This window comes from Pseudorca crassidens, chromosome 8 (assembly GCF_039906515.1).
Source record: "Pseudorca crassidens isolate mPseCra1 chromosome 8, mPseCra1.hap1, whole genome shotgun sequence".
Lineage (NCBI taxonomy): Eukaryota > Metazoa > Chordata > Mammalia > Artiodactyla > Delphinidae > Pseudorca > Pseudorca crassidens.
The window spans coordinates 88,977,249-88,999,645 of NC_090303.1; the positions used below are offsets into that span (position 1 = coordinate 88,977,249).

The following is a 22,397-nucleotide window of genomic DNA, read 5'->3' on the forward strand; positions in this document are numbered from 1 at the left end:
CAGTTTTGGGCACCAGTGATTGCACAGTGACACCTTCAGGGGGTTTCTCCCTCCCCTCCCTCCCTTCACTAAATAATCCCGGACGGTTGTGCGTTTTGAGTGATCTGCTCTGTCTGGTGTTTTCCTGTCTATCGTCACTGTCAGCAGTCAGCCCACTGGCATTAGAATGCATTTCTCCAACATTCCCTTTTCATTCTGCTTTACTTTTCTATATGAGGCTGTGAAAAATGAAAAAGTTGACCTTGTACATGAAATAAGTGAAAATAGGCTATTGTTAACAAAATGAACTGATCTTTATAAGATTTTAATGTAAACCTTTTAGCATGTGTTTTTTTCCCCCTAGTTTTTATAACATGGCCAAGAGCCAAGTCATTACTCATATACCTGACCTCCATTCATTGTGCAGAGATCTAAAATCTACAGGCTTTATCGGCTATTTAAAACATCATTGGCCAGACATGGCACTTGATCTGTTTGTGTATGGGTATATATCTTATTTACTCAACTATATAAATGGTATTATTCTTCCTTGTTCAGAATAGTCATGTATTTGATTAAATATCTATATATAACTTCATCATTACTGGATTTATTATAGTACTTTATTGTTTGAAGAAGAGTTGAAGCTCCTCTTAGGACAACAACAAACTGAAATTCAGAATTTCAAAGTTTCTGCCAGAAGATGTATTCTCTGTCTCCATGCCAATTCCTTTTTTCCAGAGATGGGACTTAGATCTCTTTGTGGCCAGATTCCCTTCCCTTAAGAAAAGGCCATCATCTCCTTCAGGATCCTCTTTTCTTCCCCATCTCAGCTAGGAAATCCTCCTTTTAAAGACAGTTTCCTGCTGGTTAGTACCATTTACCCATCTTCAGGTTTAGAGCACTAAGATTATTCTGCAGCCCTGACCATAGCGTATTCTAGATACCCCCTTCCATTAGTGTGTTGGTAACTTAACCACTTGTTACTGTTATTTTTGAAAGAAATAGGAAGGTTTAACAAATGGTGGTGAAGAAGACTGCCACCATTGTAGGGATGCAGGGAAAACTACCTGTCGAGGGCAAGGTAACACATAGAAAAGCTGACTGTCTATATTTGAGGGAGGTTTTGAAACCATTAATAGTTTATTGAAAAACAATCAAATGGTATAGCTGCTTGGGAAAACAATCTGGCAGTTCCTTGGCGGTGACACATAGAGGTACCATATGATCCAGCAGGTCCACTCCTAGGTACATACCTGTATTCATTTCCTAGTGCTACTGTAACAAAGTACCCAAAACTGGGTGGCTTAGAAAAACAGATAATTGTCTCACAGTTCTGGGAGCTGGAAGTCCTAAATCAAAGTATTGGCAGGGTCCTGCTCTCTCTAATGACACTAGGAGAGAATCCTTTCTTGCCTCTTGTAGTTTCTGGTGTTTGCTAGAAATCTTTTTTTTTTTTTTTTTTTTATGGCCACGCTGTGCAGCATGTGGGATCTTAATTCCCTGACTGGTGATTGAACCTGTGCCCCCTGCAGTAGAACCACTGGACCGTGCTTAACCACTGGACTGCGAGGGAAGTCCAGAAATCTGTAACGTTTCTTGGTTTGTAGATGCATCAGTGCAACCCTCCATCTTCACTTGGTGTTCTCCCTGTGTGTCTCTTCTTCTTGTCCAAATTTTCCTATTTATAAGGACACCAATAATATTGGACTAGGGCCTACCTCAAGGACCTCATTTTAACTTGATTACCTCTCTAAAGACCTGGTTCCAAGAAAGGTCACGTTCTGGGGTACTGGAGGTTAACTTCAGCATATCTTTTTGGGGGGAATGCAGTTCAACTCATAACAATACCTAAGAGAAGTGAAAACATATGTCCACACAAAAACTTGTACACAAACCTTCAAAGCAGTATTACTCATAACAGCCACAGCCACAGTGTGGAAGCAACCCAAATGCCCATCAACAAGTGATTAGATAAGTTAAATGCAGTATGTCCATACAATTAAATATTATTCTGCATTAAAAAAAAATGAAGTACTGACACGTGCTATAACATGGATGAATCTTGAAATCATGATTACATGAAAGAAGCCAGGACTTCACTGGTGGCACAGTGGTTAAGAATCTGCCTGCCAGTGCAGGGGACACAGGTTCGATCCCTGGTCCAGGAAGATCCCACATGCTGTGGAGCACCTAAGCCCGTGTGCCACAACTGCTGAGCCTGTGCTCTAGAGCCCGCGAGCCACAACTACTGAGCCCGTGAGCCACAACTGTTGAAGCCCGCATGCCCAGAGCCCGTGCTCCATAACAAGAGAAACCACCACAATGAGAAGCCCGCACACCGTAACAAAGAGTAGCCCCCGCTCGCCGCGACTAGAGGAAGCCCTGTGCACAGCAAAGAGGACGCAACGCAGCCAAAAATAAATAAATAAGTAAATTAATTTATTAAAAAAAGAAAAGAAAAGAAAAGTCTGCCGTGTTTAAAAAAAAGAAAGAAAGAAAGAAAGAAGCCAGTCACAAAGGATCACGTATTGTAGGATTATATTTGTATAAAATCTCCAGAATAGGCAAATCTATATAGACAGAAAATAGATGATTTGTTTCCTAGGACTGGTGTGGAGGGGAAGAGGGTGGATTGAAGAGTGACTGCTAATATGTGCAGGGTTTCTTACTGGGGTGGCGAAAATGTTCTAAAGTTGACTGTGGCGATGGTTGTACAACTCTGAACATGCTAAAAGCCATTGTATACGTTAAGTGGGTGAATTGTATGGTATGTGAATTATCTCATTAAAGCTGCAAAACAATTTAACCAATGAGATTTAAAGATGAAAGGATTTGACATTGGCCTAGAAAGCAATAGTTTAGGGCAAATACGTGGAAGTGACAGATAACAAAGGAGATATGCATGGATGTGGAGTATAGAATAAAGAAAAGAATTAAAACACAGCTTTGACCAGAAATGTGTTTACAGGGATTACTGAGAAATAAGCAAGCATTTATCCTCAGGCTTCATTTAACTTTTCTTCTGAAGGTCTTTTTTTTTTTTTAATTTGGATGTACAGAACTAAATTAACTTTCAGAGATTAATGAAATAGAAGTGACCTTAAATTATAACTCCTATCCCTATCACTATAAATAGGCTACGCAGTACGCGGGCCTCTCACTGTTGTGGCCTCTCCCATTGTGGAGCACAGGCTCTGGACGTGCAGGCTCAGTGGCCATGGCTCACGGGCCCAGCCACTCCGTGGCATGTGGGATCCTCCCGGACCAGGGCACGAACCCGTGTCCCCTGCATTGGCAGGTGGACTCTCAACCACTGCGCCACCACGGAAGCCCCTAGAAAATGTTTTTACTTGGGGGATAATTGATTTAAAGCAGTGGTGTTTATGCTGGAAGAGGTAAATTGTACCAAGAGTAGGAAGTATGTGTAGAGAAAGGTGTGAGGCTGGCAGATGCCTGAAGGAGAGGAGAAGGGAGGTGAATGGGAGGGAGACAGGGAATAGAAATGGTAGGGCTGGTGGCCAGGGAGGATGGCAGACATTCAGGGAAAAAAACTGGCAGAAAAGTCAGAATATACCACTAGGCACAAGCGAATAGCTGGGGAAGCAAATGAAGTGGAGTGAGGATTGCGGTTTGTCCATAGGAAGACATAAGAGTAGTTTGTAGTCTCAGCTCAGCCATCCTGGGGAGGAGAACAACTTTGTTCCCTTTTGGCCTATAGTACCCCCTGGTGGTACTGTTGTTAAGATTCATCAAATTCTTTGATGTTGCTAAGATTCCCTGTACTAACTTCCATGCCTCACATGGAAGAATTACTGCATGTGCCTGAAATAGACTGGACTAGATTTTAGGATCACATCATACATTAGTTGTCATCTTTTGTTTTAGGGGTCCTCTAAAGGCCAATCTCCACTAATAGAATTCTCTTGCAGTGTGTACTGAAAAATTAGATCCAACTATTCTATGTCACAGCTCTAAGAATTAAGCATAAGTCACTTTCCCAAAGATCAGAAGAAATAGTGTATGTTATTTCTCCCATCATTTCTGTTAATTTAGTGAGATTTCAGCCCTTTTAAAATTTATTGTAGATGTATATGCTCACTGGAATAAGAATACTAGCATCTGTCCTCTTTTCTTGCATGTCTAACTTTTTTTAATGTTTATTTTTTATTTATTTATTTTTCTTATTAGTCATCAATTGTATACACATTAGTGTATACATGTCAATCCCAATCTCCCAATTCAGCTGACTACCACCACCACCACCACCACCGCTTTCCCCCCTTGGTGTCCATACGTTTGTTCTCTACATCTGTGTCTCTATTTCTGCCCTGCAAACCGGTTCATCTGTACCATTTTTCTGGGTTCCACCTATATGCGTTAATATACGATATTTGTTTTTCTCTTTCTGACTTACTTCACTCTGTATGACACTCTCTAGATCCATCCACGTCTCTACAAATGACCCAGTTTCGTTCCTTTTTATGGCTGAGTAATATTCCATTGTATATATGTACCACATCCTCTTTATCCATTTGTCTGTCGATGGGCATTTAAGTTGCTTCCATGACTTGGCTATTGTAAACAGTGCTGCAATGAACATTGGGGTGAATGTGTCTTTTTGAATTATGGTTTTCTCTGGGTATAAGCCCAGTAGGTGGATTGCTGGGTCATATGGTAATTCTATTTTTAGTTCTTTAAGGAACTGCCATACTGTTCTCCATAGTGGCTGTATCAATTTACATTCCCACCAACAGTGCAAGAGGGTTCCCTTTTCTCCACACTCTCTCCAGCATTTGTTGTTTGTAGATTTTCTGATGATGCCCATTCTAACTGGTGTGAGATGATACCTCATTGTAGTTTTGATTTGCATTTCTCTAATACTTAGTGATGTTGAGCAGCTTTTCATGTGTTTCTTGGCCATCTGTATGTCTTCTTTGGAGAAATGTCTGTTTAGGTCTTCTGCCCATTTTTGGATTGGGTTGTTTGTTTTTTTAATATTGAGCTGCATGAGCTGTTTATATATTTTGGAGATTAATCCTTAGTCCGATGATTCATTTGCAAATATATTCTCCCATTCTGAGGGTTGTCTTTTCGTCTTGTTTATGGTTTCCTTTGCTGTACAAAAGCTTTTAAGTTTCATTAGGTCCCATTTGTTTATTTTTGTTTTTATTTCCGTTACTCTAGGAGGTGGATCAAAAAAGATCTTGCTGTGATTTATGTCAAAGAGTGTTCTTCCTATATTTTCTTCTAAGAGTTTTCTAGTGTCCGGTCGTACATTTATTTGAGATATTTCTTGTTTCTTGAGGTAGGCTTGTATAGCTGTAAACTTCCTTCTTAGAACTGCTTTTGCTACATCCCATAGGTTTTGGATCGTCGTGTTTTCATTGTCATTTGTCTCTAGGTATTTTTTGATTTCCTCTTTGATTTCAGTGATCTCTTGGTTACTTAGTAATGTATTGTTTAGCCTCCATGTGTTTGTGTATTTTACGTTTTTTTCCCTGTAATTGATTTCTAATCTCATAGCATTGTGGTCAGAAAAGATGCTTGATATGATTTCAATTTTCTTAAATTTACTGAGGCTTGATTTGTGACCCAAGATGTGATCTATCCTGGAGAATGTTCCGTGCACACTTGAGAAGAAAGTGTAATCTGCTGTTTTTGGATGGAATGTCCTATAAATATCAGTTAAATATATCTGGTCTATTGTGTCATTTAAAGCTTCTGTTTCCTTATTTATTTTCTGTTTGGATGATCTGTCCCTTGGTGTAAGTGAGGTGTTAAAGTCCCCCACTATTATTGTGTTACTGTCAATTTCCTCTTTTACAGCTGTTAGCAGTTGCCTTATGTATTGAGGTGCACCTATGTTGGGTGCATATATATTTATAATTGTTATCTCTTCTTGGATTGATCCCTTGATCATTATGTAGTGTCCTTCCTTGTCTCTTGTAACATTCTTTATTTTAAAATCTATTTTATCTGATATGAGTATTGCTACTCCAGCGTTCTTTTTGTTGTTGTTGTTCTTGTTGTTGTTGTTGTTGTTGTTTTGCTTTTTTGCAGTACGCGGGCCTCTCACTGTTCTGGCTTCTCCCGTTGCGGAGCACAGGCTCCGGACGCGCAGGCTCAGTGGCCATGGCTCATGGGCCCAGCCGCTCCGCGGCATGTGGGATCTTCCCGGACCGGGGCACGAAGCCGTGTCCCCTGCATCGGCAGGCGGACTCTCAACCACTACGCCACCAGGGAAGCCCTCCAGCTTTCTTTTGATTTCCTTTTGCATGGAATATTTTTTTCCATCCCCTCACTTTCAGTCTGTGTGTGTCCCTAGGTCTGAAGTGGGTCTCTTGTAGACAGCATATATATGGGTCTTGTTTTTGCATCCATTCAGCAAGCCTGTGTCTTTTGGTTGGAGGATTTAATCCCTTCATATTTAAGGTAATCATCGATATGTATGTTCCTATGACCATTTTCTTAATTGTTTTGGGTTTGTTTTTGTAGGTCCTTTTCTTCTGTTGTGTTTCCCACTTAGAGAAGTTCCTTTAGCATTCGTTGTAGAGCTGGTTTGGTGGTGCCGAATTCTCTTAGCTTTGCTTGTCTGTAAAGCTTTTGATTTCTCCATCGAATCTGAATGAGATCCTTGCTGGTAGAATAATCTTGGTTGTAGGTTCGTCCCTTTCATCACTTTAAGTGTATCATGCCACTCCCTTCCGGCTTGTAGAGTTTCTGCTGAGAAATCAGCTGTTAACCTTATGGGAGTTCCGTTGTATGTTATTTGTTGTTTTTCCCTTGCTGCTTTCAGTAATTTTTCTTTGTCTTTAATTTTTGCCAATTCGATTACTATGTGTCTCGGCGTGTTTCTCCTTGGGTTTATCCTGTATGGGACTCGCTGCGCTTCCTCGACTTAGGTTGCTATTTCCTTTCCCATGTTAGGGAATTTTTCTAGTATAATCTCTTCAAATATTTTCTTGGGTCCTTTCTCTCTCTCTTCTCCTTCTGGGACCCCTATAATGCGAATGTTGTTGCATTTAATGTTGTCCCAGAGGTCTCTTAGGCTGTCTTCATTTCTTTTCATTCTTTTTTCTTTAGTCTGTTCCGCAGCAGTGAATTCCACTGTTCTGTCTTCCAGGTCACTTATCCATTCTTCTGCCTCAGTTATTCTACTATTGATTCCTTCTAGTGTTTTTTCATTTCAGTTATTGTATTGTTCATCTCTGTTTGTTCTTTAATTCTTCTAGATCTTTGTTAAACATTCCTTGCATCTTCTCGATCTTTGCCTCCATTCTTTTTCCAAGGTCCTGGATCATCTTCACTATCGTTATTCTGAATTCTTTTTCTGGAAGATTGCCTATCTCCATTTCATTTAGTTGTTTCTCTGGGGTTTTATATTGTTCCTTCATCTGGAATATAGCCCTCTGCCTTTTCATCTTGTTTATCTCTCTGTGAATGTGGTTTTTGTTCCACAGGCTGCAGGATTTTAGTTCTTCTTGCTTCTGCTCGCATGTCTAACTTTCAAGAGTTCATGTATGAAGGCTTCCTGTGGTACTTGACAAATTCTTAACCTAAAAGAAAACATCCTATTGAATTTGGATACTGACTTTCCAAGACTCCAAATATTAAGTGAATCTCCCTTACTTTAAGGGGAAAATATAGATTTTTGTTTTATAGGAAAGATTACTGGCTAATTTATTTGTGTGTATGTGTTTATGGTGTTAAAAAATGTCATAAAATGTAACATTTTAATTGTCAATTTATTTTTATAGTGAATTTATATGACTACACACCCCCCTATTTTCTGGTTAATACCTGTTATCCGTTGCAATTATTAACAGCATCTCCTTTCACTTTCAAAAGTGCCCAGCTTGGAGGATTATATGGTCACGTTATAAGAAAGTTAGCTTTCATCTGTATTAAGAATGAATCTTTGAAATGGGTGTGACCAGATTGCATATTCCCTATAAATATGAAAGTTGCTAAATTCTTTGCATTGATTACAAAAGTAAAAATGCATGTCGTTGTAGACTGATCTGATTCCTAGTCATGTTTTCTAGATATGTTTATGTAAGATTCTCCCATATAAACAGGATCTTTCAAGGAAGTGGGAATTTTTCCCCATATTGTCCTTAAAATGCTTGATAGACTTCAAGCATCTTACCTTCTGCTAGGGAGGAGTGTGGTAACTGATAGAATCAATGACAGCATACTGTCCTATCATAAAAATACTTTATTGTAACTTTGAAGGAAGAATGATGACCCAGTCACATAGCTAATTAAGAAATTGGTCTACCCTGAAGTCTCCAAGTGCCTTAAGATCTTTGACTAAGAGTATACTAGTGTTACTAATTTACTCTAGATTGTATGTACCTCAGCAGTGGAGGGTGTTGTTAGTTCCTTAGATGTTATTTTGTTTCTCAAATATTTGGTGCTATGATTTTACCCTATAGTCAGTCAAGTCCTGCCTGACACTTCTTCCATTTGTGGGAAAGAAGACAGATGCTGTTGAAGGAAAATGAAACCCAGACAGACCTCAGATGGCTTAGCCATGATCACGATAAGTATTTGGAGTCATGAACTCTGCCTAAACCCAGTTCACTGAGTCTCCACACACAATTACCGCCTGGGCTGTTTTGTTTTAAATTTTTTCTAAAAAGTAGCCCTTCTGTTGATCTATTCTGTTCGGAATAGTACGTTGTGAGAAGCTGAGTCAAGAGTATCTTTGGCAAGTAAACCATAAAAAGGTAGTTTCATGCAACTAATTGAGTCTTACATTATTATTGCTTTTACCTTAACATTGTGGTCTGTGAATGACACTTCCTAGTATAGCTATACCAGGTGGCCCTTTTTTGAGTGCACACTGTGTGCTAAATGCAGTTCTAGGCATTTTGCATATGTATCTTGTTTCTTGTAGGAACTAGAACAAGTCTCTGAACTCACTGGAAAGCTATGGTTCAATATTTTGACTTTGTTCAATACTTTGTTTTACTCTGCTATTTAATGTAGCTAAGTCATGCTTTTTAAATTTCATTTGAGCAATTGTTGACTGTTTGCATTTTATTTTGTTTGTTTTGTTTTTTAGATTCCACATATAAGTGAGATCATACGGTATTTGCCTTTCTCTGATTTCACTTAGCATAATGCCCTCTAGGTCCATCCATGTTGTCACAAATGGCAAGCTTTCTTTTTTTTAATGGCTGAGTAATATTGTATATATGCACCACATCTTCTTTATCCATTCATCAATGAACACTTAGGTTGCTTCCATATCTTGGCTATTATAAATAATGCTACAGTGAACATCGGTGTGTGTGTATCTTTTTGAAAAAAATTTTTCTTTTCTTGGCCGCAACCATATGGCTTGTGGGACCTTAGTTCCCTGACCAGGGACCGAACCCGGGCCCTTGACAGTGAAAGTGCAGAGTCCTAACCAGTGGACCACCAGGGAATTACATGTATCTTTTTGAATTAGTGTTTTTGTTTTCTTTGGATAAATATCCAGAAGTGAAATTGCTAGATAATATGGTAGTTCTATTTTTAATTTTTTGAAGAACCTCCATACTGCTTTCTATAATGGCTACACCAATTTACAATCCTACCAGCATTGCACAGGGTTCCCTTTTCTGCACATTCTTGCCAACAGTTGTTATTTGTTGTCTTTTTGATGATAGCCATTCTGACAGGTGTGGGGTGATATATCACTGTGGTTTTAATTTGCATTTCCCTGATGATTAGTACTGTTGAGCATCTTTTTTATGTGTCTGTTGGCCATCTGTATTTCCTCTTTGGAAAATGTCTATTCAGGTCCTCTGCACGTTTTCTAATCAGGTTGTTTGGTTTTTTGATGTTGAGGTATATTAGTTCCTTGTATATTTTGGATATGAACCCCTTATCGGATATATCATTTGCAAATATGTTCTCCTATCCAGAATGCTGCCTTTTGGTTTGTTGATAGCTTCCTTGTCTGTGCCAAAGCTTTTTAGTTTGGTGTAGTCCCATGGAATGCTTTACTTTTAACTTGATAGTAGTTCTTAATCCCTTCAGAATAAAGAAGACTTAAAACAGACATAAGAAATATTATATAGTGAGAAAATTCCTGCTTAAGGGACTGCTTTACTGATTTGTGGCAGCATAAACAATTGCCTAACAAGTCCGGATTACAGCAGGGCCCACCTCTTGCCAAGCACCACCACGAACACTCCTAACCCAGGCGTAGTGTCTAACAACACCCTGTTCCTTAGCACTCCAGACAGGTGTGTGTTTCTTCCTCTGCGGTTGGCGTAGTCACTTCGTGTTTGTTTCCTGCTGGCCCACATTGAAGGAGAAGCCAGGTACTGAACTGAAGCACTGGATGTAGTCTGCATCTTGCCAGCAGAAGTGGATTGTTTAGTCTGGGTTCAAGAAAGGACTAGGCAGGGCTTCCCTGGTGGCGCAGTGGTTGAGAGTCCACCTGCCAATGCAGGGGACACGGGTTTGTGCCCCGGTCCAGGAGGATCCCACATGCCGCGGAGAGGCTGGGCCCGTGAGCCATGGCCCCTGAGCCTGCGCGTCTGGAGCCTGTGCTCCGCAATGGGAGAGGCCACAACAGTGAGAGGCCCGCATACTGCAAAAAAAAAGAAAGGACTAGGCAGTTTCAAGTTTGGAGTAAGAGTGGCATGCAAGACAGACTTGACCCCTGAAGAACTGTGTGCAGCTGCACATGTAACAAGGCAAAGAAGTGACAAGGTGAAATTAGAGACTCGAGGAGAGGTCAGCTGGGACTTGCTGTGGGGATGGGGACTGACCAGTCAGTCACCTTTGGTATTCTGTAGTGGGATATTTTCAGAAGTAGCAGTCAGGCCTGTCTTCTGTGAAGCAAATGCTTATCTAGTGGTGTGGCTAAGCTTTCTCTTATTATAAGTATAATTGATTTATAGAAACCTTCATTTTTAAAAGTTGTAGGCCACTTAACTATAAAATTAGATGTAGAATGGATTCTTCTCTCTACCTTATTCTAAATTAGAGGCCGTTATACTGTCATCATGTTACATGATTCAAATAACCCATTTCCAGTTGTTCCCCAGCCAATCTTTAAGTTGTACATGGATACCATTCAAATCTAAAAGAATTATAATTAAAAATAGGTAAGCCATATATGAAATTCAGAATCTCTTCTGTCAGCTCTTATTTTGGCAATAGAAGAATACAGCACTCTTATCACAGATCACCTATCAGTGGGGTTTGGATTGTGACTAACTCAATTGGGAAAGGGAAGCGGGGCATGGGTGGAACCTCACAGCTGAATGATTTGATCGGAGCTGTTTTCCTCTCTCTCTGTCATCCTCAAAAATAAGCATTATGGAATTGGGGTTTCCTCTTGTCCTGTAACAGATGTCTCCCTGAACATCTTTCCTCCTGTTTCCTGATATTCAAAGATTTTGAGCACACAGTTTGGAGAACACCAAAGAAAATATATAGAAGACAAATTTAATTTGACTTTTTTTCTTAGTAAGGTAATAAAGGAAACACAGTCTTTAACCAAAGCTTCAACAGTAAAGGACTAGATTTAATTTGAAAGCTCAGAGAGTTCAGATTCATTCATTTCAGCTATGTGCCAAGGGTCCATTAAATCAGGTACTGTACTATTCTTGGTACAGGGATACAGCACCTAGAATTGGACATACAAAGTCCTTACTTTTGAGGAGCATACATCTCCCTTTTGATTTCCTTCTGAAACTTAGCTGGTCCTGTACCTCCGAGAAAGTCCTCAGAGTGCTTTCACATATAGGCTTTAGGCATTAGCGTTTCTAGTTAACATTTTATTCCTAATAGCCTTTATTTGTAAGAAGTAGATTCATATAATACATATAGTTGTGATATTGGATCATAAAGCTAAATCATTTCTGGATCCTAGCAGCAACACATGATAGAATTCCTTACAGTAGAACAAACATTTACTAAAGTCTTGCAGCATATAAGGCACTGTTTTGAGAGCATGGGTGACACAAGGATGTATAAAACATGGTCCCTTATAATCCCGGTGGGAGAAGTGAGCATTTGCTCAGCCACTTCTAACAGAAGGCGAGTGGGAGTGCTGTATATATGTGCAGTGATCTTAATTACTGTCTGTGGTTCCTGTTCCTGCTACAGTGACTCAGGGGAGTCGTCGAAGGTACAGATTTGACTTTCTGAAGTTAGTCCTGTATGCAGAAAATGAAGTTGTTTGAATTTCTTCCTATTTTGGCTTTGAGCTACTCCTTTGACTTACCACCAAATTTTCATTATTTCTTATTTAAAATATCCCAATCATTTAAATGGATAGCAGTTAACTCCCAGACGCTCCTACATGAAGATTCAAGAATTAAAGACAATGGTTGGGGGTTGGAGAAGGGGCAGTGATAGAGATGGGTCGATGCAGGATTAGATGTTTCCCTTCAGAACGTTCTTGGATGCTGTATCAAACAATCTAAGCCATTATCAGAGGATGTGATATCTGGCCATGCGTTTTAACTTTCAAATGATGTTCCAGTTAATGAATTTGTAATACGATATTACATAATATAGTATCGATTCAGGTTGGTTTAATCCAATGCAGATGCATTTTTCTAGCCTTAGGAGTTCTGCTTGCTTAACTCTCTTAGGACAAAGAATGTGGCTTATGCCAAAACTGAGTAATGAGTAATGGCTTCATTGTGGTTTTTCCTCATTTGCTATTTTAAAAAGCCAGTCGCTTAAGTCTCATTGACTGATTATTAACCAGTCTAAGTATTTTAAATATTTGGAAGTAATTAGTCTGCTGTGTGAATGGCTTGAGTAGTCATTAAAGTGGAATGTCAACTTTATTTATTGGAAACATTTCTATTTTTGTTGAGCCCTCCTTTCTTTATAAGTGAAACATTATAGTTCTCGTGGCCTTTGTTAGTTGGCTCTTCCATTTGGTCCCACACAAAAGTGGGTTTTTATCTAAGCCTTAGGCATGAGCTTGAGAGTGGTGCTCTTAAAGAAAGGGCTTGTTAGATCTGGTTGGATCTGAGGCCATGGTCAGATGAGTTCCATGTGTGCCCCTCTTCCCCTGCCAAAGACCCAGAACTTTTTTCTGAGGTCACAGACTGCAAACCCTCAACCTGGCCCATCATGATCCCAGTGTGTTAGGTATTTCAAGGGGATCAGACAAATCTGTTGATCCCTTTACTAGTCTTGAAAACATGAGAACACTTGGTGCTGGTGTCCAGTTAGCACCCAGCCCTTCACAAGTGCAGAGCATGAACACAAACATTCTCCTCTCTCCTTATGCTGTGGTGGACACAGCCATAGACAAGTCAGACGACCAGAGTTGAAGTCCTGGAATTTGGGAATTTAAAAAAAAGGTCTAATTTTACTACCTGAACAGTCTGGTGACTCGAAGAGTTTTATTTAACTTCTCTGGATCTGTTTAGTAGTTTTTTAAACAGCTTTCTTGAGGTATAATTCACATGACATACAGTTCACCCATTTAAAGTGTTCAGTTCAGTGGCTTTTCACAGAGCTGTATTTTCACAGAGTTGTATATTCACAGAGTTACCCATCTATCACCACAGTCAATTTCAGAACATTTTCATTACCCTCAAAAGAAACTCCATACCTAGCTATTACTGCCCAGTCCTCCCATTCCCTCTGGCCCTAAGCAACCCCAGATCTATTTATGTCACTATAGATTTGCCTATTCTGGACATTTCATAGAAATGGACTCATACAATATGTACTCTGTGACTGGCTGCTTTCACTTAGCATAATGTTTTCAAGGGTTGTCAATGTTTAGCATGCATCAGCACTTCTTTCCTTTTTATTGCCAAATAATATTCCATTGCATGGATCTGCCACATTTAATTTACCCACTCATCAGTTGATGGACATTTAGACTGTTTCCATCTTCTATTATGAATAATGCTGCTGTGAGGGTTCGTGTATGGGTTTTTGTGTGGACATGTGTTTTCATTTCTCTTGGGTATATATATATATACCTAGGAGTGAAATTGCAGGGTCCCATGGTAATTCTGTGCTTACCTGTTTGAGGAATTGCCAGACTTGTTATCCAAAGATTCCACAGGATTTTATACTCTTAATTTTACAGTGTATTAGGATTTCAGTTTCTCTATATCCTTAGCGGTCACCTGGCTCTAAACCACGTGCTGTTGCATTCCTCTCTGGCTATCTCCAGGGGATGTGGGTGGCAGCTACTATGCAGCCAGCTGACAGATCTGACCCGGGAGGGTCCGAGGGCTTTTAGAATCCCAGGCAGTCATCTCCCAGCTAAACAGCTGGCTGTCTGGTCTGAATTTATCTGTTCTTGCCAGCTTTAGTTTGGGATGGTAATCTTGTGTAGGGTTGCAGTGTGGGGATGGGGGCTTGGCAGGGCAAAGGAGTGTTTTAGTAGCCTACCCTTTAAATCTTCTACCTAGAAGAGAATTCGTAGTACAGAAAGAAGAAGCACTTGTTGGGCTATACTTTCTCATGTATGTTCTCTTGTAAGTCCATTCCTCCTGCCCCACAGGGTTTGTAATAGTGGTAGAGAAGAGTGTGTGTTTCTTTTTTTAATTAGACAGAGGCAGTGGAGGCCCAGAGAGGTTACTTACCTAAAGTTATATATTATACTTGTTAGTATTTGGAAGGGGACTAGCAAAGGAGGAGATGGGATGTGTACTTAGAATAGACCCTGACTTCCAAGTTATGATCCTTTCCATTGTTTCATAGCTGTTTGAGTATACAGCTTGTGCATAAGAGTGCATAAGGCAGCTCTTCTGAACCTAGAAATGAGATTCTAATAAAGAACCACCCCAGCGGCTGAGGTCCAGCGCTATGATTCTGTGACTGGTGCTCATAGTTATGACCAAAGTTAAAATGACACAGTGCATTGATAACTAACTGCTACTAACTTATTCTGCCATTCTCACCTTCCAAGATGGACCCTTGCACTCCCCTCAGAACTTGCTCTGCCCTGGGTCCTTTCTATTAATAAAGAACAGAAGTATATGGTTAGAATTTAGAAGTCTATATAATAAAATTGTGTTTTTAAAGTAGATAATTTGAATACTTTCAGTCACCTTTTAATTGGCTTAACTCCATCTTTTTAGGTCTCCTCTCTTCTCTTTGCCCATTTTGAACTCAGAGGAACTTGAAAGACATTGTGCACTAGTTACATACACCTGCGATTCAGTCTAGGCTTTGCTATTTACTGCCTGTGTGACCTTGAGTTGTTTGCTTAACCTCTGTGTGTCAGAAATTGTTACATGGAAAAATAATGGTGCATATCTTCCTAGGATTGCAACGGTGATTAAATAAGTTAATACACATAAAGTGCTTAGAAGAGTACCTGGCATGCGGAATGTACTCAGTACATGTTAGCTGTTTATTGTTTTTTAAAAACACTCATAATAATAGAAACCTTATCACGACCACTGCTGCTACCATCCTTGCTACAACTCCAGCTCTTCTGGTCAAAATTGAACAACCTATGATTCAGGTTATCTATTTATTAAAAAAAATTTTGTGGGAGCGCACTGTACGGCATGTGGGATCTTAGCTCCCCGACCAGGGATCGAACCTGGGCCCTTGGCAGTGAGAGCGCGGAGTCCTAACCCCTGGACCACCAGGGAATTCCCTGATTCAGGCTATTTAAAAAAGAACTGAGGGAATTGCCTGGTGGTCCAGTGGTTAGGACTCCACGCTTTCACTGCCTCGGGCGTGGGTTCCATCCCTGGTCAGGGAACTAAGATCCCGCAGGACGCGCAGCATGCCGAAAATAAGTAAGTAAGTAAGTAAATAAATAAATAAGTAAAATTTTTAAAAAATAAAAAAAGAATTGAAGGTGATTTGTCCATTACACATACCTTTCTCTCCTAGCAGTTGGGCTGTTAAGGGACAGCAGGAGAACGAGACCTGTTTACAAGGCATGTCGATCAACCTTCTTTTGATTCCTCTTGATTGTATTTCCTGAGCACCTAGGGGAGAGTTCCTCCTTGACTGGGTCTAGCCCAGGGCATCCCATGCTCACTCAGTGTTGGAAAACCAGCCACTTTCTAATCAATTGAACTAGATTTTGAGGTTAATTTTAGCCAGCCTGGGGACAACATATAAAAGGAAAAAAACCGGAAAACCCCCTAGTTCACTTTCAGATTTTTCAAGATTGATTTCTGCGGAAAACCAGTAACACACATGTGAGCATGGAGAGAATAATTTTCATTTCTTTAAGATTTAGATAGGAAACAACCAGGAACAGTTTGCCCCAAAAGGTATTTACTGTCCCAAGATTTAATGTAATTTGAATTTCTGTCTTAGCTTTTTTTTTTAAAAAAAAAAACTTCTGAGGGACTTCCTTGGTGGTGCAGTGTATAAGACTCTGCGCTCCCAATGCAGGGGGCCCAGGGTTTGATCCCTGTTCAGGGGACTAGATCCCACATGCTGGAACTAAGAGTTCGCATGCCACAACTAAGGAGCCCGCCTGCCGCAACTAAGACCTGGCACAACCAAATAAATAAGTAAGTAAATAAATAAAACTTCTGGGACGCCCTTGGCTTCCAGCAACTATAGCTGGAATCCCTCACAGTACCTGGTGTGGTTCCAAACATGCAGTTAATATGGGACTAAGTGAATGTGTAGTTAATTAAGTAAACACAGCTTCCTCCTGGGTTGTCTTTAACGCCTTGCTCCTCCCTGTCTTAATCTCCAGGTATCTCAGATGAAGACATTATCAACATTACTCTTCCTACTGGAGTCCCCATTCTCCTGGAACTGGATGAGAACCTGCATGCCGTTGGACCTCACCAGTTCCTGGGCAACCAAGAGGCTATCCAAGCAGCCATTAAGAAAGTAGAGGATCAAGGAAAAGTGAAACGTGCTGACAAATAAAATCTTTCCCACGTGCTGGCTAGGGATAGCTGCAGAAGGAGTGGTATGCGGTGTGTTATGGGTGCTGAGCTCACTTTTTTTTTTTTTCTCCCCCGCTGATTTTTCCTGATTTTTCCAGATCTAGGCTGTGGGGTAGAGTTTGTATAAGTAACTAGGTAACTTATGTTGGCCCAGATAAAGGCTTTAGGATGCCTGAGTGCTAATGTCATAAGCCTTATGCGTTAGCCCCTGCCGGCCCCGTTTGAATTAGTCACTAAGTTAGTCACCAGTGGGGCTTAATCAATGTCATAAGTTTCCAAGATGGGGGAGCAACAAGTGGAGGTCAAGTTCAAGGTATTCCTCATTCAATAAATCAGTATAGAGTGACCACTGACAGGCACTACTTACTCCAATAAGTAGTTCACAGTTATATTTACTGAGACTTTCTAGGATGATAATAAAGGGCATTAGATAACACACTATACTTAAGTATTTATTACTAGTCTTTTCCTCTAGGGAGAGGGATGCTTTGATAGGTTAAGACCAGAGGCCCATTAAATGGAAGAGTCATGGATGGATTCCTCCAAGACAGCCAACAACAAACACCAAGGCCCTTTGCCTCATGACATTTGGTGGAATTCCTCTCTGGCTGCTAGAATTAGCAGCATATAGACAGCTATAGCTGTTCGTGTTCTCTTTTTGTTTTATTTTTGTTTTTTAAACTTTAATTTTGGGGTCTTTAAAATTAATTTAAAAATAAGTTCTGTGACTGAAAATGGTACCATCCCAAGAATTTCCATGTGATTCATAAATATTAAGTATAGGCTGCTGAATTATTCTCTGCTCTTATCTTCCTATAACACAAAGAGTTGTACTTATTTCAACACGTAGACATGCCTAATTCTCTAAAAATTGAAGGTCAGGTCGGGGGAAGGTAGAATATAGTGGGTGTAATTTTATTCACTTGAACAGGGGAAATGGTATATTCGCACTTGTCATGTACATTTTTTCTTTATCTGCGGAGGGCAAAACATTATGGTACGTAGTCTGTAGTATTCAGGGTAGGCCACAGACAGAATTGACTGCTTATCAATCTTAATGATATAGGATGTTTTTAGATGCTGGAGATAGGTAAGTGATCATTTCTTTAAGCTACTGCCTTATTTCAGAGCAAGTGACATATATTTCAGTGATAAAGTCATGTAAACAATTTACAACTATAAAAGCTGTTACAGATATCACCAGTTTTTCATGGTTTTCCATTGGTGGATTGGTTTATTTGTATCCATTTTATAGTAATACTGTCATTAGAAGGAAACTAATTCTAAAACCCTTGCTACTGCTTGCTTGGTCTCTACTGATCCTTAAATCAAGACTTAGAGCATCAGCTGAAAAGAAGAAATTAACCTAGTTTGCTCACAGCTGGCTGCATCTGTGATGCATAAGGACATGGAACGTGGATGCTTGACGTTCCTGACCAACTACTGGCTTTTCTGCCGTAGTCCTTCTTTTCACAGTTCTGTTGCCTAACCACATAACACTGTTTATAATTCAGAGATCAGGGCCAAGAATACAACTACCAGATCTTCCTAGAATTCCAAACCTATGGCTAAGCTTCAACTCAGACCATTTTTGAACAGCTTCATCTCTGGAATTGGCATCTGAATTTTCCAGCCCAAGAAGTGACCATGTCTTAACACAGCTTAAGAGCCTAGAGTTGGATTCTTCCCTTGTCCTGCATCTAGATATCCACCTCCAGTGGACACCTGGCAGCATGATGTGCTCCTGCACACAGAGCTGTGCTCACACCCAGTCACTTTGGAATCTTACAGACTTCCTAAGAGAGGGATAATTTTTGCTGACACTTTCTGGTACAATTTGGTTTTTGAGATCTTGGCTGAAATAAATGAAGAGATATTTATGAAAAATTGCTGTAAAATTATTTTTAACGACTCCAGCACTTCAACCTTGAGACCACCTAGTGAATCTGTTTTCTTTGCATGGCTTACAAGGGATCCAGAATTTTTTTTTTTTTTTTTGCGGTACGCGGGCCTCTCACTGTTGTGGCCTCTCCCGTTGCGGAGCACGGGCTCTGGACGCGCAGGCTCAGTGGCCATGGCTCATGGGCCCAGCCGCTCCGCGGCATGTGGGATCTTCCCGGACTGGGGCACGAACCCACGTCCCCCGCATCGGCAGCATCGGCAGGCAGACTCTCAAACACTGCGCCACCAGGGAAGCCCGGATCCAGAATTTTTGATGTAGGTATCTTGAAATCTGCCTAACCTGCATCCTCATCTTGGCATCCTTCTGTACCACGTCAAGCTGGGACCAAAAAAATGGGGATTTTTTTAAATTTAAAAAATGATAGACAGCTTATCCAGAAATTTGGTCCTTGGAGAGGGCAGCCCATCCTGCTGCCAGGTTGGGCTTGCCCTGAAGCCAGTTAGACATGTCTCTTTTGCCCAGGCTGTAATGATTGTTTCATGCAGGTCCAGTGTGGTAAGATAAGAGCCATAACAAGATGCTACTCCTAGAGTTTTAATTTTTAAATATCTCAGATGAGTAGTGCATCCCAGTACACTCAGACTTTGTTTTTCTGAAAGAACAGAAATTCTGCCTCAGAAAATGGAAGTTCTTGCATCATCCAGTACTAATTTGAGCACTGAATTAACAAAGCATCCTCGGTTAGAGTACATAATGTCGTGTATGTTTCCTTGATAAGATGTATGAGGCAAATTTCTTAACATGATCTGGCTATTTCCAAGCTCAACCAGATTCTTTTGCTCCAGATTTGCAGACTATTTCTCATCTTGGGTCATGACCACTTTTATTAAAATGCAGTCCCTCCATGTGCACATTAATGGCAGTGGTTATTTGTCTTCTGGCCTGGGAAGCCTGCCCAGGCTCTATAGTTTTTGTGAAAATGCTTTTTTTTGGTCAGTGTGTGAGCTGGTTAACCCAACTGCCCCATCGGACAGCAGTTGGGCAACTTGGTGGCCAGAAGCAGAAGTCCTCCTGTTCATGATGACAGTCTCAGGAAAGAGAAGCCAGAGGTCATGTACATTTCCCCCCATTCCTACTATGTAGTTATAGTTTTTTATTTTTCTAGCTCCTTTGTGTTTATGACAGAATGAGGTAGGGGAACCAGCTTTACTAGACAGAAGATTCATCCTTCCCAGCGTCATTTTTAATTTATTTTTATGCTTTTACATAAAGTGGCAAGCCTCTTTTCAAAGTTCAGCTTTCCTCTTACCTGGAAAGTCTTTCATACGTTCAGATTGCCTCAACATTGCAGGCCCTGATCGTTTCTCCTGTTTTTGTCTTCTGCATGGTTGGATTTTGCAAGTTTGGGGCTCACTTACGTAACACTGTTCGTTGTATTAAATCATGCCTGGCCTCTCAGAAGATCTGGCTGTGACAGATGCCGTGTTATGCTGTAGCCTGATGGTTTCCACATCGGTCTGTGAGGGGACTTTGATCCCAAGGGGAATATGAAGCATCCGTTCTATAAGAATATTTTAATCATACAATCTCCCTCTAGTGACAAAGCTATTTGGCAAAATGATAGGCAGAATTTAAGTCAATCTTTTTCCACAATTGGTGAAGTTTTATTTATTGGAGGATAATCTAGCTATGTAGACTAACCTTTAAAACATGGAACTTAAGTCCAAAAAAAATGAAAGTTCCTTAGACAAGTTTTTAAAGATAAGCTAGATTGTCATCAATACTTCCTATTTTCACATAATAGAGCCACATCTTATTTGCCATTTATTTGAGTTGGGGCTAGCCATTTAAGCTTATGCTTACTCTGATTTGACAGGAATATATATTTTTAAATCTTTTTATTATAAAAAAATTTATCCCCGAAAGCTGAGAGTATAAATAACACAAAGAACACTCACCCATCAGCCACTATCACCTCATTAACCATTATGTGTATCTTCTCACACTGTCCACTGGATTGCTTTGAAACAAATGCCAAACGTCAAACAGGATAAATTTTGAAAAGGAAAACCTCAAATAGTCTCAACCAATTAAAGCAGAAGCCACCGTAATCTGTTCTAAATTTGTCCTCTTTGGTCCTCTCAAGAAACAACCATTGCTAAGTTGTCCAATTCGAGTCCTATATATAGGTGCATTATCTCTTGTTGCTATTTAAAGAGCTGTTAGTCTGTTCTGTGCGACTTCTGCGGGATAATTTGGGATGACATGGTACTGCTGATGTTAAATTCAAGTGTTTAAAGATGAAAATGTTCCTGAGACTGTTTTTAGGATGTAATTCTGAATCTCATAGATTTAAAAAATTGAGCAAATTTGTTGATGTCATTGTAAATTAGGTTACTCACAATGGGAGAAGGGAGATAGAAAGTGGAGGAAGATAAAGAAGACCCCCGTGCTACTAGTTTTGAGCTGGAGATACCTGTAGGAATGTGTGTGCATTTTCCTCTCTCTTTCTTCGCAACGTCACCCCACCTTTCCCCCACCCCCCAACCCCAGCTCTGGCTCTGTGCTCTGAAAGGGCCTAGAAGCCATAACCTAGTAATAGCACATGTAGTTCCCTTGATCTTGTTTTCTAAATACTGTTCCACAGACCCAGGCATGTTTGGGAAAATCGTTGATTCCAGGTTGGAGGCAGATAAAGTACAAGGTGAGTTTAGAACATCTTGAGTCAGAAAAGAAAAAAATGCCCAAAGACTGGTGGGACACAAAAATTGGCTTCAATTGCCAAATCTGGGGCCGTTTTAGATGAAAGAAAAGAATAACAAGAATGGATTATAGAACATTTGTCTCAGTCTGTTCAGGCTGTTGTGACAAAACACCACAGACTGGGTGGCTTAAATAACAAACATTTCTCACAGTTTTGGAGGCTGGGAAGTCCAAGATCCAGGCACTGGCAGATTTAATGTCTGATAAGAACCCTCTTTCTGGTGCTCAGAAAGACGCCTTCTCGCTGTGTCCTCACATGGTAGAGAGGGAGGGGGCTCTGGCCTCTTCCTCTTAGAAGGACACTGTTCTCATCATGAAGGATCCACCCTCACGACCTCATCTAAATCTGCTTACCTCCCAAAGGCCCCACCTCCAAATACCATCACACCGGGGATTAGGGTTTTAACATTTGAACCTTAATTCGATATTTTAATTAAAAGTTATAAAGGATATTTTGGGGGCCTGAAAAATTTAAGGGTGAGGTGTCATTATGTCTGCAGCTCACATTAAAATGTTTGAGCCAACACAATTGCTCCTATATATTTAAAGAGACGCAGAAAGCAAATATAGTAAATGTTATAATTGATGAGGAAAGAGTTAATAATGTACTATTCTTCCAGCTTTTCTGTAGGTTTGACATTTTCCAAAATAAACCCCCCCCCCAAATAAATAAAGTGACAGGAGAAAAAAAAATTGGCAAGGAAGCAACTAAAACAACCTTGTATTAAGTACAGTCACTAAAACATGTTTCGCTATATGCAGTGACTGGATAAAGGTGCCTGGTTTCTATACTTTTTATTCTTGAAATCTCAGTTTTTGTTAGTAAAGGAAAAACTTCTTTGTATTGTCAAGAAACAAGTTGTACACTCATTTTTTTC

At 40.2% G+C, this 22,397-nt stretch overlaps 1 protein-coding gene across 1 annotated transcript in view; it reads left to right on the plus strand.

Moving 5' to 3' along the window:
• The window catches only part of BPGM (bisphosphoglycerate mutase), a 32,532-nt gene extending 13,792 nt beyond the window's left edge, over positions 1 to 18,740 (plus strand). The window contains exon 3 of the mRNA XM_067747065.1: positions 16,655 to 18,740. Coding sequence (XP_067603166.1) covers positions 16,655 to 16,833 — 179 coding nt within the window. The 3' untranslated portion in view covers positions 16,834 to 18,740. The remainder of the gene's footprint in view (positions 1 to 16,654) is intronic.
• The last annotated feature ends 3,657 nt before the right edge of the window (positions 18,741 to 22,397 follow it).